We start from the raw sequence: 17,304 nt of genomic DNA, 5'->3' as shown, positions 1-17,304 counted from the left end.
CTATTCGCCTTCTAATTCTCTCTTAATTTAACTCATCATCAAACTATAAAACCCCAACCCAACCCCACCCTAATCTTTATTTTACGTTACAATTTAAATACAAATTAAATTAAATAATTTTAAAAAGTAACAGACATCAACCAACCAACCATCCTAATACAAAAACCCTAATCTCTTTTCGGAAAATAATAAAGGAAAATTAATTAAATAAATAAAGGTGAATGAAGGAAAATGATTTAGATTTACAAACAGAGGATAATAACAACAATATGGGGGATATTAAGGCGGATGAAACGACGTCGTCTACCACTGGTGACTTGATGGTTGTTACAGAGGACGCCGCATGGGGTACCTATGAAGAGTTGTTATTAGCATGCGCCGTCAACCGCCATGGCACCAACACCTGGGACTCCATTGCCAATGAACTCCATATACGACGTCGTTTTCACAACCACTTTTATTTCTCCCCGGATACCTGCCGTCGAAAGTACGTCGACTTGAGACAACGTTTCACCGTCGCCGCCGCCGATGACGGAGACGGAGGCTCCGACCAGTTGCGTATCGTCGAGGAGTTACGTAAACTCCGCGTTCAACAACTCAAACGCGAGGTCTATAATCACGACGTTTCTATCGTGTAATTTTATTCTCTCTCTTCGATCTCAAATCAGTTTTCATTTAATTTTATTTATTTTAAATAATATTATTCCTGTTTTTAAATTATTAATTTAAATATATAAATAAATTAAAGTATTAATTGAATTGAGATCTGAATGAAGTACAGGTCGTTGGAAAATAAGGTGAAGATATTAGAGGGAGGAGAGAAGAAGGAGAAGAACAGTAGTAGCAGCAGCAGCTTATTGGCCGAACCGGATAAAAACGAACCGAATTCAGAACCGTCAGATCTGAGAATTGAACCGGATAATAATGCAAATAAAACCGACGAGCCGGAAAGGTCTTCGCCGGAAAAGGTACTCGGCGGTGACTCGGCCGAGGATCGGTCGGTGAACGAGTCTAACTCGAATAACGTAACGGATGCGAAGCGTGAACCGGATCCAGCGCAGAGAAAAGCGATGAGTCGACTCGGCGACACGGCATCCGAGTCGAAACGAGATAATAGTATTAGTAATAATAACAACGATAATAATAATAATAATAATGATAAAAAGACGAAGGGAGAGCAAAGCAGTGAGGTGCAGAGCTCGGCAAGTTTGTCGAAGAAGAAACGACGTCGTAAAAGCAGTAGTGGGGATGGGGATGAGATAGAGGGTGAGGAGGTATCTCCCGCCAATAAGCGGATCAGCGTTAAATCTCAGCCCTTAATTCGTTTCTTTGACTCTCTCCTCTCCCACAAACATGCCTCTGTTTTTCACCGCCGCCTTCCTAGCCAGGTAATTTTTATTTACTATTTACTTTTACTACTACTAAATTAATTTACCCTTGCAGTAAAAAATAGAAACAAACTTGTTTCATATCATGATTTTAAACTTTAAATATGTACGGAATAGTTACCGTTTTACTACGAAGCATTATGGTTTAGGATGCTTAAAATTACCACCAACTCACCAAGCTGCCATAAAATACACCTTATGTCCCAAATATTCGTTTTTTTAATTAAAATATGTTTTTCAAATAGTATAAAAGATAAATAAATGAATAAGAAAAAGGGAGTGAATTAATGGAGTAGACCTCTTGTATTCTACGGGTGCTTACCATTATATCAAAAACCAAACACGTAATTACATACGAGTATATGTTTTAATTTTTATTTTAAGTCGATGAGTAATCGGGAAAATATATGACTCGTAAGTGTGTGTTAGCTTGGTCATGATAATACGCACATCTCACAAATCGTATAACAATTAACCACGTCAATGAAATTGTAAGGGTAGTTTTGTAATTTTTGTTTAACGATTTGCTATACGAAACTAGAGTACTACAGATCACCAACTCAAGTTTGTGTCATTAATTCCGTTCTCCTTGTGTTTCTTTTAACTACTAAAGTCTTTTACTTCTTTTTAGAGAGCGCATGTTTTTATAGGCTTGTTTTTTTCTAAAAGGAAAATCCGAAGGCATTACTATAATTCTACAATAACTATAAATCGAATAATACAACCCTATTTACTCGTATATATTTATTTAATTAAACCAAGAATAGCAGCGATGATAAATGCGAGGGGGTATGTTTGATACTCAATTATTAACAAGACCTCTCCAGCTAGATAGATAGTGTATTTAGTGTGTGTATCATTTTTGTAGAATTGTAGATGGTGGAGCTCCAGTGCTCTACAAAGTACTCGTACAGTCGTACTACTTTATTATGTTTCGAGAAATATTAATTAATTAATTAATTATTAAAATAAGTTTGTTGAATGTCAAAATGACTTTTTTGTTCAACAAAATGTAGGGTTAATAATATAATTTCAAGATATCTTCTCCAATATTTGAACATTATAAATATTAAAATTTCGGAGTAGTGGAGTTCTGTATATTATAACTTGAAATGTAAAATTAACCTTCTTTTCGAACAAAAAAACATGTCAGGAAATTAATTATTTCACTTTTGTCATTCGGTTTCGGTATATGCTGGGACAAAAAATCCATTGAGTGCAAATTTGTTTTATTTTGAGTCCACAAATTCTTGATATTTACGACATTAATAATGAAAATATTACTCAGTATGTATTTGGAGGTAGTTGATTTTACTTGTTTGACTTTGTGGATTAGAGCAAGTCCAATGGTAAGCTAGTTGCAACTAGCTTACCTTTGCCATATCATATTTTAGGCTACAATTACTTTGAGCTACCAACCTACTACAATGGTTTAGCTTAACATTTATACTTACTTAAATAATTAAAAATGCCAAAACTAAATTGCTATTGGTTGATTTTTTTTGTTGTCTAATTGCCTTAATTATTGGCAAGAAATTAAACTAAAAGTTTACATGGCCAACTCCAATGGTGTAGCCACTAGCACTTTTGCAATTTTAAAATTGCAAAGCAGTTCCCTAAATTACACCATCGACTTCGCTTCTTAGCCATTAGGTCTTTAGATTTTTAGGTACACAATTTAGTGGGTCTATTGGGTTGGTTCCATTTTCTTTCTTAGGTCACTTTTTATACAAACGGGTCAAATATACAGGTGCAACATTTTGTTATTTTTTATGCATTGTTTTTTGTCTCATTTATAATAATTAATTAATCCATCTTGAATAAGAGTTTGTGATCTTGTATAGGGCTAAGTTTTTGTTTTTTTGTTTTTTTTAGTTTTCTAAGAAAACACAAAAAGTTGATAGAAGAAGGATAAGAAATCGTAATACTCCCCCGTTCAATTTTTATCACCTCATTTTTCTAATGTCTACGAGGAACCTTATATTGAAGTGGTGATAAAAGTTGAATGGAGAGAGTAGTGAATAGTGATTACACAAATGCAAAGTTAGGATCCCAACACATGCACAAAAACAAACGAGTATTATAAAACGGGGTTAGTTTTGTAATCTTTTTAATCTTAATTCTTAAACTTAATAGATGTACAAATAAATATATTTGTGTAAACCCATTATATAAATAACTCACTGAAAATTAAAAGGTGCATAATTTTATGAGTTAAAATAATGGTGATAATAACGCCACCATACTTTTATCTAATGCCCTAAATAAGGGTGATTTTACTATTCATTCTCTTACCTTTTTTTTTTTGGGTTATGTTTTCATTTTTTCTACGGTGCTACGTATCTAAAGGTGTGAAACATGAGGGTATTTTTGTCATAAGTGTGAGACATTGGGCTTGTCATTTAAATATTACAAGATAAATGGTCCAGGAGTCGAAAACTCCTCTGCAGTTCCTTCAATTCTTTACACGGTGTTGTACCAACGAATACCTCATTGTAGATTTATTGTCGGCCCATTCGTCTCTTTTGTTAATCAATTTACCAATTAAAACGGAAAATCTTTATTTACCTTGTCTTTTTTACACTCTCAATCACTTATACGGGTCGTGCTCAAAAAAAAAAATCACTTATATGGGGTAGTATCTACTACCTGTCTAATTTGTTCAATGGAATTTGTATCGTTTACATCTAGCTAATCATAGAGTTAGTCTCCAAGGAGTCTATCATACAATAAATTTATCATGAAACCTTTTTATAATTTAATTAAATTAAATAAGATACCATATGACATAGTTAATATAACATGCATAAATTAGCCAAAGAGTCATTCTGAATCATGATTAATACTCCCCCATATTTCGAATAAATATCTCATTTGGACAATGGCACGAAAATTAAGAAATATAGTTAAAATAATGAAAATTATTATATATGGGTAAAAATATAGGAGTTAAATAATGAAAAGTATTGAATATAATAGGTTAGGGGTGGTTAGGGTGGTAAATAAAGAAAAGAGTTAAGGGTAGGAAAGTAAAAACCATGTCCAAATATGGCAAATGGGACAGTTATGTGAATTGACGGAAATGGCAAATGGGACACTTATTTAGAATAGGAGAGAGTAATAAAATGGCAAAAGAGTCATAAATGAATATAGAAAAATGTCTTCAATAACTTAGTTAGAAACCGTCTCTCTTGAGTTATGTCTGATATGATAATATATTTTTATACTTTATGATAATAATGGGGGTAATGTTTAGATATGTAATATACATAATTAGCTGACGTCCTTTGTTGAGGTCTCTCTAATCCTGGTGTATTTCAGGAAACGGAGAAATACCGCAATGTTGTCCGTCAGTATATGGACCTGGATATGGTTCAGTCAAGGCTCGATCGAGGCTTTTACTGTGAATGTCACCCTAAATTTTACCGTGACCTCCTCCTTATTTTCACCAATGCCGTTCTATTTTACCGCAAAAGCTCAGCAGAACATATTGCAGCTCGTGAATTGCGGAGGCTAGTGATGGAAGAAATTACCCTTAGGACCCACAAGCCTAAAATCCTACCCACAAAACCCGACCTAGAAACCCAGCACCTTGAACCTGTGGTGAAAAAACCGAGATCCTCCACCACCATGGTTGTGTGTCGGAGACGGACTTCCATGCAAGGGTTGTCAGAGACTATGAGGAAGAAGGAAGAATCACAGAATAACGTTACTGCTACTAGCGGTAGTATTAAAAACAGTAATATTACTAATAGTAAGATTGCAGACGGGCGTGAAGAGAAACCAAAGGGCGATCATTATCAAAATCAAAAGAAGGTTGACGGTGGTGGTAGTAGCAGCAATAGCAACGCTTTGGACGGAGTTGCAAACTCGAAAAAGTTGGTCACACAAGAGCGAGAGGGAGAGCGAGAGCGAGAGCGATCATCTTTAGGGCGTGGAACGACGTTAAGATTGAGCAATAATAACAGTAAGAAGATCATTAGCAAAGACGGTATTAAGAGGGAGAAAATGGAGGATGTAAATAACAAAGAGGAGAGTTCTAAGGTCAATGTTGATCAAAAGCAAGACAAGACAACTACGACGACTGTATTGAAAAAACAAGGGGTCGCTAATTTCTTGAAGAGAATTAACCAAAATTCGCCTTCAAGTCAAGAGAAAGCAGTCAATAATAATGACTCTGATGATGAAGAGGAAGACGATAGTGAAAAACTCGAAGTTAGAAGAAAGGCGAAAATGGATAATAGTAATGGAAAAAAGACAGTTGGGTATGCGAGGAAAAATAGTACAGCTAATAAAGAGGTAGATTTGATTTCCGCTCGGAGAATTTCTGGAAGGAAAGGAGAAAAAGAGGTCGCAACGTCTAGTAGAGCAACGGGTCGACCGCCTAAAAGGAAGGCGGCAATGATCAGTGGTGGTACGCCTGATTCGGGCAAAGGGAGGAAATCTGGTAGCGATAAATCTAAGAAAAAACCAAGGAGATAGAGACTGTAGGTTCCAATTTGTATTAGTAGCTTGTTTGTACATTTAAGATTTTATTATTTCTTTTTTCCATTGTTTAGCTTGTATACATAGACTTGGGGAGCTGAAAGTTTCCAATTAGGTTTAGTAACTGTCATAGGAAGTTGAAGAAGAAATTAATTTTGTTGCATTCGTGAAGGATCTCTTTTTTTATTCGTTCTAAGAATATCAACCCGGATACTAACATACATTGGAGACTTGGAGTATTAGATATTGAGCTGCTATTTGACTGACCTCTAAAAAACACATGAATTTAAATTTTATCAATAATATTTACTTCAAATTATATCTTTGTTTTGATAAATTAAATAAAATATTAGTTTAGAGGAGTATGAAGTGTTATTTTAAACTCAACAAAAGAAAGAAAGTTTGAATTTGAAATTGAACTAAAAATAACGTTAGAATGAAATTAATACTCAAAAAAATGTATTTAAACAAAATCAAAGCTCGGGTTGGGGCTTGTAATATATCATAAGCCGAACTTGAGTTTTGAATTTAAGATTCCGGGCTCAGATTTAATTTTAATTTTATAATATGTGGCAGGTTTGATCATAGGAGAACTCGAACTTACTCCGAGTCTCAGACTCAATTACACCCCCATCTTATCTATATAAATACAGAAACATTTCCTACAATTCTATAAAGCCACGTCACAAAATTCAGTTTTTTTTTTTACATTAAATGTGGGACCCACAGCAAAGATTAAGGAATTACTTATGAAAACCGTCTATTTTTATGTTTCGTACGTAAATTTTTACGTTTATATTTTGTGCGTAAATATTAATAAATACGGAGTAACGACTTATTGTTTGTACGTAAATATTAATAAATAATTATTTATGGATAATTTATATTACAATAAATAATACTCCCACCCATTCACAATAAACCTCCATATTTCCTTTTTCGGTTATTCACAATAACCTCCCTATTTCTTTTTTGGAAAATGCTATATACAACCCAATGGGTTGTATTTAAGAAACTAAAAAAGGAAATAAACACTTAATATATGCATTAATTACTTTGATTCATGTGTAATTTATTCTCTAATTTTTAAATTAATACCAAATTTAGAAGGGTATTAAATGCTTAAATACAACCCACTGGGTGGTATATAACATTTCCCTTCTTTTTTTGGTAAGTGTTTGTGTGGTCCAAATTTAATTATATGGTGGGGTAGTGTATTTGTATGGTCCAAATTTAATTATATGGTGGGGTAGTGTGTTTCCTTAATTTTTGTGCCAAAATGAAATGGGAGGTTTATTGTGAATGAGAGGGAGTAGAAAAATTATACCAATTGATACAAATACAATCCAAATTTTTACTACAATAACAATAACGTACAAAAAAACACCAATTGATAACAAATCAATGTTGCTACAAAAATCGCATGATTTTACTAAAATTATTAGATATTAAACTATCAATTTATAAAAAAATTAAATACTAAATACTAAATGCAATTATAAATTAATTTGGTAATAAATGATTATCTATTATTCATATATTTTGATTACCATTTTTTTTTTAATGTTAATCATTATATCAATGTTCTTGAAAACATATCCGTGCATTTTGCACGGGTTGAAAACTAGTCCATATTTATAGTCAATCACAAAAATCACAATGTGGACATAGTCATTTTCCATCAACCAACCTAATTTAATAGGACAAGTCCAACCCAAAATGTTAGGGCTGATTTTTCTCATCGATACACTCTATGCTACATTGAAAGATTAAGTTAGCACAAGTCTTTATTACTCATCGCAAAGTCGCTAGGCCAAACCAAATGTTTGTTATTGGAATCATCCAAATAATTATAATTTTATGCTTCTTGAATGGCTTTTGACTCTATATGTTCTTAACTTGGCCCCATTTATCACTCGTATCTAGGTAGGATTCCGTCTCAAAATGTATTATGATCGATTTCATTAACGGAGGCTGCCTCTCAAAATATATTATGGTCAATTTCTACTTAACGAGTTGAGTTTTGATGACAATAAGCGTGCACTTAACATGTAGTACTTCGTATTCTTAATAGGCTGGTATAAGACGGACGGGTGAGACTGTGAGTTGAAGTATATATGAGAAGTTGACATTGTTCAAGTCTTGAAGATATATCATATATGGTTGGTGAGTTGAAGCAATGTATTCGACAATTCAACGGAGTCTCGTGAACGTAAGAGAAACTCATGTTTAACATGTTTGCTAATAGCTATATTGTTCGTCATTATATAATTTATGTATATAACAAATGCATCGTATAAGTGACCAAATTTGGGTACATAGAACATTTTTGTTTTTTTTTTAAGGCCCAAACACAGTGCTATGCATTTCGTATTATTGAGATAGCCCATGACTCATGAGCAATAAGAATTGGTCCTCTCCAATTTAAGGTCTATTTCCTTATCCGAGCCGGCTTGTCTTATCCTTAAAATCATGTTATTGCTGGAAGCTGTTGTCATGCCTAATCACAGTTTTAACACTTAACTTTATTTTGATCATAACTAATTGTTTTCCAAGTATGAAGATGGCCACAAAGTACAACGCACTAATAAAATCGACCTCCAACTTTATATGATTTTAATGAATTATTATTACTTCAAAACATTTTATCTTATAATTGAACTAGTTTTGTTGAATTTAAACTACATAAAAATAAATATGGGGATGTTATGAATATACGTTATTATCTTATACGGAGTAATTTTTATATATTCTGAAAAACAGTAAGGAAAAGGTATATAACACGATTTGTTCAAAACGTCGGGAAGTTACTAAATAAATTCTGATTGGATTAATATGGGTAATGGTTACGGTCGTATTTTATGAAACCCATATTGGGTTTTTTCATGAGGCATACTTGCAGAATTTTTCACAATTTATACTGGGATGTCCTACTTTCGGCATGCATGGAAGGCCTAAGAAAAACAATGTTCCTTTTGTTAATCCTTTGTCTTGGTTGCAAAATGAAGAAAATCCTGTTTCTGCTCGTAAGCATCCGTCATACCTCAAGGCGATTCCTCTAGGTTTGTTTTTCCAGGTATTGGTTGGAATTCTCTACCAGGAAATGATTTATCCACTACGTCACAACTTTGGAAATTCGCTGAAGATGGAATTGAACTAATGGAAGATTGTGATCAGCTATCTGTAAATGCATCTGTGGAGGAGCTAAATTCAACTTTGCTGCTGTTTGTTGTGGGGAGCCATGCTCATGTCAAGACTGTTTCAACAAATTATCAAAATGGCTTCTTGTCGAAACAAATTATCACAAATAGGTTCACATAAGTTCTTTAGTCCTTTTTCAACTTTGGTTTAAAACCGCTAAACCCATCGGCCTGCCAACCTGGGTCCCGGCATGGCAACCTGTCAGCCGGGACACACATCCGCGTACTCATATCCAAGACCCCTCGGCGGTGAGTCAACATGGCCCGCCGGCCTGCCATAGGTCCCTCGGCCGGGGTAGATCGATCTTTCCACCGCTAGCCACTTGGCCACTTGGCCACTACGTGACAAAAGGTGAAGTCTATAAATACTCCTCAACCTTCATTGAGGAAAGCATTCAATCCAGGAATATACAACTTAACCTAAATACACTATTCATCCGGTATAATCTTCCTTATCTCTCTACAATATATTCCTAGCCAATTAGCATACAACTTATACATCTAAGTTTACTGACTTGGGCGTCGGAGTGGGTACGCTTGGCTCAAAGCCAAGCCCTCGCCTCGTTCATTGTTGCGGAGAGAGCCGAGAGGAACGATTAAGGCCAAGGGAGAATCCAACTCAAGACATCATTCAACAAGCCACGGGTGGTAACTATACTTGCTCTGGAATTACACCCGGAACAATTGGCGCCGTCTGTGGGGAGGCATACTAAAAGCTAGTAAAATCCCTTAAAAACACAAAACAAAAACCCACCCAAAAAGCTAAGAAGATGTCGAAACAACAAGACGCGGTCGTGACCGACGAAACCGCGTTCTACCAAGATGATACCTTCAACAATTGCGAGTCGTGCGGCCCTCCACCGGCGGGGTAATCCAACCGGAGTTCGGGATGCCGATAATACGGACACGTCGCCGCCGACCAACCAGGTCACCATCATGGGGCATGTGGTTGACATAGCAAAGCTGAAAATGGTCCTGGACCTAATTAGTAATACGTCGCTCACACCGTCACGCCGACAAGAGCGGCGGAAACCCGACCGGGAGACCAGGGCCCAAAATGTGACTCGAAAAATTTGAACGGAGCGCTAGGAGAAGCCCGACCCAAACAAAGTCGCGGGGAGCCCAAAGTGGGCGTGGTAGACCTAAGTCCTTCCCGTACTCGTGGGAGGACAGCGTCCCCGCAACACGAACGAGGCATACCCCAAAGGAGCGGAGGAGTCCGACTCGGCAGAGTTGGAGAAGAAGTCCAAGCCGAAGAAGGAGCCCCTCCCGCTACGAGGAGAGGAGCCGGGTTAGGAATGCGAGGAGCCGATCGCCACGTGTCATCCAAGCATGTGATCGACTGACCCCCTCGGCGCCACGTCCTAGAAGTCCGGTGCCAACTAAGCTCAAGTTGCCGCCCATATCATACAAAGGGGAAGGTGATCCAGCCGACCACGCTGAGGCCTTCGAGTCTCACATGTCGGTATGGGAGCAGCCCGATGAAGTGTGGTGCCGAGTTTTCCCAACAACGTTGCATGGGATGGCTCAAAGTTGGTACAAGGGGCTTCCCGACGGCTCGGTGTACTACTACGCCGACGTAAGGGACGCCTTTTTAGCCCAGTACTCTTGCAACAAGAGAAGGGCCGTGGAGACATCGGACCTCCTAACTATCAAACAGGAGGGGGGCGAGTCTCTACGAAGCTACATGAAGAGGTTCGACGGAAAGGTCCAACAGATTCGAGAGATTAATCCCGAACTGGCGGCCTTCGCGCTGATGAAGGGCCTCCCAAGGGGAGATTTGAAAAATGAGCTCATTAAGTGCGGAGGCCTGGGCTTGGATGCCGCCAGGAAAATGGCCGACCAGGCCATCAAAGTAGAAGACTATCACAAGACGTGGTTAGGCCCCAACGAGGCCGAGCACTCAGAAAAGAAAAGCCGCCGGGAGGACAACCTGGATGAAAGACGTCGTGACAACAACGGATCACGGTCCGACGAAAGACGCCGTGACAACAACAGGCCACGGTCTGACAAACCTGCCAGGAGACAGGACTCGACGGGCGCCGGGGGGAGTTCGGGAGCGTACTACAAAAAACGGTACAACGATCACACCCCCCTAGTCGTGTCGGCCGCCGAGGTATTCGCTCTGAGCAAGAGCGAAGGCCAGAAGTGGGAAAGGCCCCCTAGGCCGAGGAGTGACGGTGACACGAGCCGATCGTGAGTGAGTACCACGGCCACACCGGACACTTAACCAACGACTGCCGACATCTGAAGGACGCCATTGAAGAGCTGATCCGGAAGGGGAGCCTCGGCCAATATGTTGCCAAGGGCCAGAAACCGAATGCCGACGGGTCAAACAGCAAATCCGTCTTCGAACGGATAGGAGTAATCCATGCTATCATCGAGGGCAACGGGAATGGTGGGTCCGCTCATGGGCACAAACGGCACCTGAATGAACCGTGCCAGACCATCAACTTTGTGCCCAACACAGCCACTCCCGCTTCCAACATCCCCGATATGACCATTGGGAAGAAAGACTACGAGGGAGTCGTCGCTCTTCACAGCGACCCACTTACGGTCCACCTAGACATAGTCAACCACTTGGTGAAGAGGTGCCTGATTGACACAGGCGCCTACACAAATATTATGTACAGAGAATGCTTTCTCAGCCTCGGTCTGAGAATCGAAGATTTGAGCCCCGCACCAACCCGTGTCATGCCTTTTCTGGGGTCGGCTGGTACCCTCGGGGTCGGTCGGGACCGCCGGTGAGGTTCGGCGAGGGAATGCAGCCGGGGAATGTTATGTCCGAATTTATAGTCATCGACCCAAGCGCATCCGCCCACAACGTGCTCATAGGCCGGGTCACTTTGAGTGAGACCGACGCCGTAATTTCCATCCGGGCCTTGACATTGATATACGTCTCGGACCGGGGGGAAGCGCATAAGCTCGCCTCAAAGAACGAGAAGGAACCCGGCGTATGGGAGATACACACCAACTGCCCTTCCACGACGGGTAGCTCGAAAGCCAGCATCGTTATTTTTAGCCCAAACGGAGACGTGTTTGAGCACACCTTAAAACTTGCCTCCGTAACCTCAAACAACGAATCCAAGCTCGAGGCAGTAATAACCGGAGTCAAGCTAGCCGAATCACGGGCGGAACACGTCGTAGTGAAATGCATTCGCTCCTAGTGACCAACCGGATCAAAGGAGAGTACAAGGCTCGGGACTATAGGACGACAAGGTATCTAGAGAGGGTGAGAGCTGGCGCTTCAAAATTAAAATCCTTCCGATACAAAGCATACTCCCGGGCCCGAGAACGACCGAACCATCGGCATGGTCGAAGGAGCGAGAGACCGAGGAGGTGGAGATTGATCCAGCCGCACCATAACCATCGGTGTCAACCGGAACCAAAGTTGAGCCGAACTCCTGGACTGCTAAGGAAAAATAAAGACGTCTTCGCCTACTCGCCGGCCGAGATGCCAGTGTGAGCCGGAGGTAATTATTCACAAGTGAACGTACTCCCCACCGCTCGCCCTGTCAAGCAAAGGATGAGGAACTCCTCAGTCGAGAAAGATGAGGCCATCAAGGCCGAGGTAGATAAACTGCTTACGGCGGGCTTTATTATGCCTTGCACTTACCCTGAGTGGTTAGCCAATGTTGTGATGGTAAAGAAATCATCGGGGGCATGGAGAATGTGTGTAGACTTTACCCAACTTAATAAAGCATGCCCCAAAGATTGTTACCCTCTGCCTCGGATAGATAGCTTAATCGACGCCACGGCAGGCTACACCATCCGAGCCCGCCGGACGCCTTCTCGAGATATCACCAGGTTTTCATGGCTGAGGAAGACATGCCTAAATGCGCATTCATCACCGCTAACGGCACATACATGTACAAAATGATGCCGTTCGGTTTGAAAAACGCCGGCGCAACGTATACAAGGCTGGTGGACAAAGTGTTCCAAAATCAAAAAGGGCGAAACATTGAGGCCTACGTCGACGATGCTATTGTGAAAAGCAAGTCCGACAGCGAGCACCTGGCCGATTTACACGAAACATTTTGTTCACTAAGGAAGTACAAGATGAAGCTCAACCCAATGAAATGCAACTTCGGGGTCCGGGCAGGAAAATTCCTCGGAGTACTTGTCAGTGCCAGAGGCATCGATGCAAATCCAGACAAAATCCAAGCAATCCTAGACCTGCCGGAGCCAAGGAATCGAAAAGAGGTTATGATGCTGACCGGAAGAATGGCGGCTCTCGCCCGTTTCATCTCTCGGTCAGCCGACAAGAGCACCCCATTCTTCAAAGTGTTGAAAGGGAATAAAGACTTCAGCTGGGGGGAGGAACAGAGCACGGCTTTCAAACAACTGAAAGCTCATCTTCAGACTCTCCCTACTCTGTCCAGGCCGATGCTGGGGGAGACGCTATACCTATACATAGCAGTTACCTCGGCCACGGTCAGTGCAGTGATCATCAGGGAAGAAGACAAACAGCAACACCCAATCTACTTTGTCAGCCATACGCTGTTGCCCGCCGAGAGAAATTACCCACTAATCGAAAAAGCAGCCTTCGCCGTCGTCATTGCCACGAGGAAGTTAAAACCCTACTTCGACGCGCACCCCGTGACGGTCCTAACCGATCAGCCGTTAGAGAAAGCTTTGGAAAAATTCGAACAATCCGGCAGGCTTATCAAGTGGGCAGTGGAACTCTCCGGCTTCGGCATTCAGTACAAACCAAGACCTTCGATAAAGGGGCAAGCACTTGCAGATTTCCTGGCCGAATGCACGTATCAAGAAGAGCCAAACCCAGGCGTATGGGAGGTCTACACCGACGGCTCCTCCACGACGAACGGCTCAGAGCCGGCATCCTCATCATCAGCCCCAAACGGGACGAGTTCGAGTACGCCTTGAAATTCACCTTCTCGGCCTCGAACAACGAATCCGAATACGAGGCGGTGATAACCGGGGTCGAGCTAGCTAGGGCTGCCGGAGCAGAGCACATTGTGTTGAAGACAGACTCACTGTTGGTTACTAACCAAATCAGAGGGGAGTTTGAGGCTCGGGATGACGGAATGGTAAGGTACCTAGAAAGGGTAAAGGCCGACATAGCGAAATTGAAGTCTTTCCAAATCCAATGCGTTCCCAGATCCGAGAACAACCGGGCCGACGCTCTCTCCAAACTTGCCACCAACCATCAAGAACGTCCACGAACCGTCTTTGGTAGATATCCGGAATGCGAAGAGCATCACCGAGACCGACGGCATGGTGGGCAACGTAGAGGCCGAGACAACGTGGATGACTCCGATAATGAAATACAAACTTACAGGTGTGAATTACACTGGGAGGGCCGCAATCCCTCGGCCAAAATGAAACGGATCGCCGCCAGGTACTTAGTGTTCGAAGGAGAAGCGTACGGAAGGTCCGTAATAAGACCACTTTTGAAGTGTGTCGGTCCAACCGACACAGAGCGATCTGGAGCATCGACAGAGATTCACGAAGGCATGTGGACACCACATGGGGCAAGAACGCTAGCCCACAAAGCTCTACGAGCCGGCTACTTCTGGCCCACCATGCTTCAAGATTCCGGAACAAAGACCAAGAAGTGCACGAATCGTCGGATGCATGCCCCCGTAATACACGCTCCCTCCGGGGACCTACAACCGGTGCTTAGCCCTCTTCCCTTCGCACAATGGGGGATGGACATGCTAGGGCCATTCCCAACTGACCTCCGGAGGAAGGAAGTTCTTGATCGTCGTGTTGATTACTTCACCAAATGGGTTGAAGCTGTAGCAGTACCGGCGAAGACCACAGCTGTCGTCAAAGAAGGTAACTGGGAAAATGTTATAACTCGTTTCGGATTACCCCAAGTTATAGTATTTGACCACGGCCGAGAGTTCTGGAGTGACCTGATAATGAATTGGTTAGAAGAGCTTGGTATCAAGTTTGCATACTCCTCCGTCCGCCACCCACGAGCAACGGACGGCAAAGGAGGCGGCCAACAAAACGATCCTCAACGGTTTGAAGAAGACGGTCGAAGACCTTAAGGGAAGATGGGCCGATGAACTACCCGGCGTCCTATGGTCCCTTCGAACCACGGAGAAAGAAGCAACGGGTTACACCCCTTTCCACCTAGTCTACGGTTCCGGCGATCCCGCAATTGAAGCGACGGTGCCAACATTCAGAACGGCTACCTTTAACCCAGTTGAAAACGAGGAAGGCCTGAGAGCTTCCTTAGACCTAGTCGAAGAAAGCCGAGATACAGCACGCCTCAACTTGGCAGTATATCAAAACCGGATGAAAAGAGCCTACAACCGAAGAGTCCACAAAAGGGACCTAAGAGTGGGAGACCTAGTCCTAAGAAAGTCGGCTGCCACTAACAAGGGAAACATTCACGGTAAGCTGACGGCCAACTGGGAAGGTCCCTACAAAGTGGTCGAAGAGATGAGGCCGGGTACATACCGGCTGACGGACATGGAGGGCGTGCCTTTGATGAGCCATTGGAACACCGACAACTTAAGAAAGTACTTTGTATAGCGGCGGAGGTGTCCAAGCCCATTGTGGACACCCCAATGCGTAATCATAACAAATGAAGAATCACCCAAATTTTCCATCAAAGTGCTTGTCCCCTCCATGAGTTGCTACCGGTCAGCCACCCGAAGAAGAAACGTATACTCAGTGCAGTTGAGACGCAAGCCCGGCGGTCAATATGCCTACAGTTACGAATGCTATCGAGCCATAACCCCGATTACTCGGCCCAGCCGAGAGCGACGGGACACAATGACCGATACGCGCTATCGAGCCGTAACCCGATTACCTCGGCCAAAGCCGAGAGCGACGGGGACACAACGACCGATATGCTAGAAGAAACGTATACTCAGTTCAGTTGAGACGCAAGCCCGGCGGTCAATATGCCTACAGTTACGAATGCTATCGAGCCATAACCCCGATTACCTCGGCCCTAGCCGAGAGCGACGGGGACACAATGACCGATACGCGCTATCGAGCCGTAACCCCGATTACCTCGGCCAAAGCCGAGAGCGACGGGGACACAACGACCGATATGCTAGAAGAAACGTATACTCAGTGCAGTTGAGACGCAAGCCCGGCGGTCAATATGCCTACAGTTACGAATGCTATCGAGCCATAACCCCGATTACCTCGGCCCTAGCCGAGAGCGACGGGACACAATGATCGATACGCGCTATCGAGCCGTAACCCGATTACCTCGGCCAAAGCCGAGAGCGACGGGGACACAACGACCGATATGCTAGAAGAAACGTATACTCGGTGCAGTTGAGACGCAAGTCCGCGGTCAATATGCCTACGATTATTTAATGCTATCGAGCCATAACCCCGATTACCTCGGCCCTAGCCGAGAGCGACGGGACACAATGACCGATACGCGCTATCGAGCCATAACCCCGATTACCTCGGCCTTAGCCGGGGCGACAGTGGACACAATGACCGGTATGCTAGAAGAAATGCTAAAGACGTTAACACAGTTGAGATGTGCATTCTAACGCGCTCGGCCATGCCGACGGTAAAACGAAGACACTCAATTAAATAACGCAAAGAGACAAGTGAAGAATGATGATCAAAGTCCCGGCCAAAGCCAAGGACCAAAAGATAAAACTTTATCGAAAATAATTGCAAGGAGAGTCGAGACGACGACCGTCGTCCCCATAAGGACCTTAACTCTACCTACCAAAGCTTTACAAAAAGCAAGGAAACAAAAAACAAAAGGTTACAGACTTGAGATTTGAAGCGCCAAAAGATGGCAGGGAGAGAAGGCTCAATAATTGGCCCCCGAACAGCTAAAGCTATCCGAAACGCCGGGTGAGTCCGTGACGACCGCCCGTCTCCCTATGCTCGTTCTTTGTCCTCCATCAACAGCGGCAGTCTCGGTGGTCGGCTCGAGGAGGGCTCGACATTCTCAAGTGCCTTTAGCGCGTCACCCTCCTTCACCTTGGCATCATAGACCGCCTTGGCCTCGGCAAACCGAGCCGCCTTCACCGTCTCCGCCTTCTCGCCGCCGCCGCCTCCGCAGCCTCGGCCATCTCGTCCAAAAGTCGCTCAAATTTATTCCACGGAAAGAGCCCTCGGGGACGAGCTTCCTTATTGCCTCCCTGGTCGCCTCCTCGGCCTGGTCCCGGAATTGAGCGCACATTTTAGGGAGAAGCTCATCTTGAAGCATTGCAATGTCTTTCTCCTTTTGGGCGACGGCGGCTGCGCGTCCCTCGAGCGCCTCCGCCCGG

General features: G+C 42.8%; 1 protein-coding gene across 1 annotated transcript; it reads left to right on the top strand.

Annotated features, from left to right (window-relative positions):
• On the top strand, positions 1 to 6,049 carry LOC141657878 (uncharacterized; the record flags this gene model as incomplete). The annotated part of the gene is given in 3 exon segments (XM_074465266.1): positions 1 to 634; positions 782 to 1,388; positions 4,710 to 6,049. Coding segments are annotated over 3 exon segments (2,181 nt in total). The 3' UTR covers positions 5,871 to 6,049.
• Between the last annotated feature and the right edge of the window lie 11,255 nt (positions 6,050 to 17,304).

This window comes from Silene latifolia, chromosome 5 (assembly GCF_048544455.1).
Source record: "Silene latifolia isolate original U9 population chromosome 5, ASM4854445v1, whole genome shotgun sequence".
Taxonomy (NCBI): domain Eukaryota; kingdom Viridiplantae; phylum Streptophyta; class Magnoliopsida; order Caryophyllales; family Caryophyllaceae; genus Silene; species Silene latifolia.
Note: the sequence above shows the minus strand (reverse complement) of the source record. Positions and strands in the feature narration are given on the sequence as shown.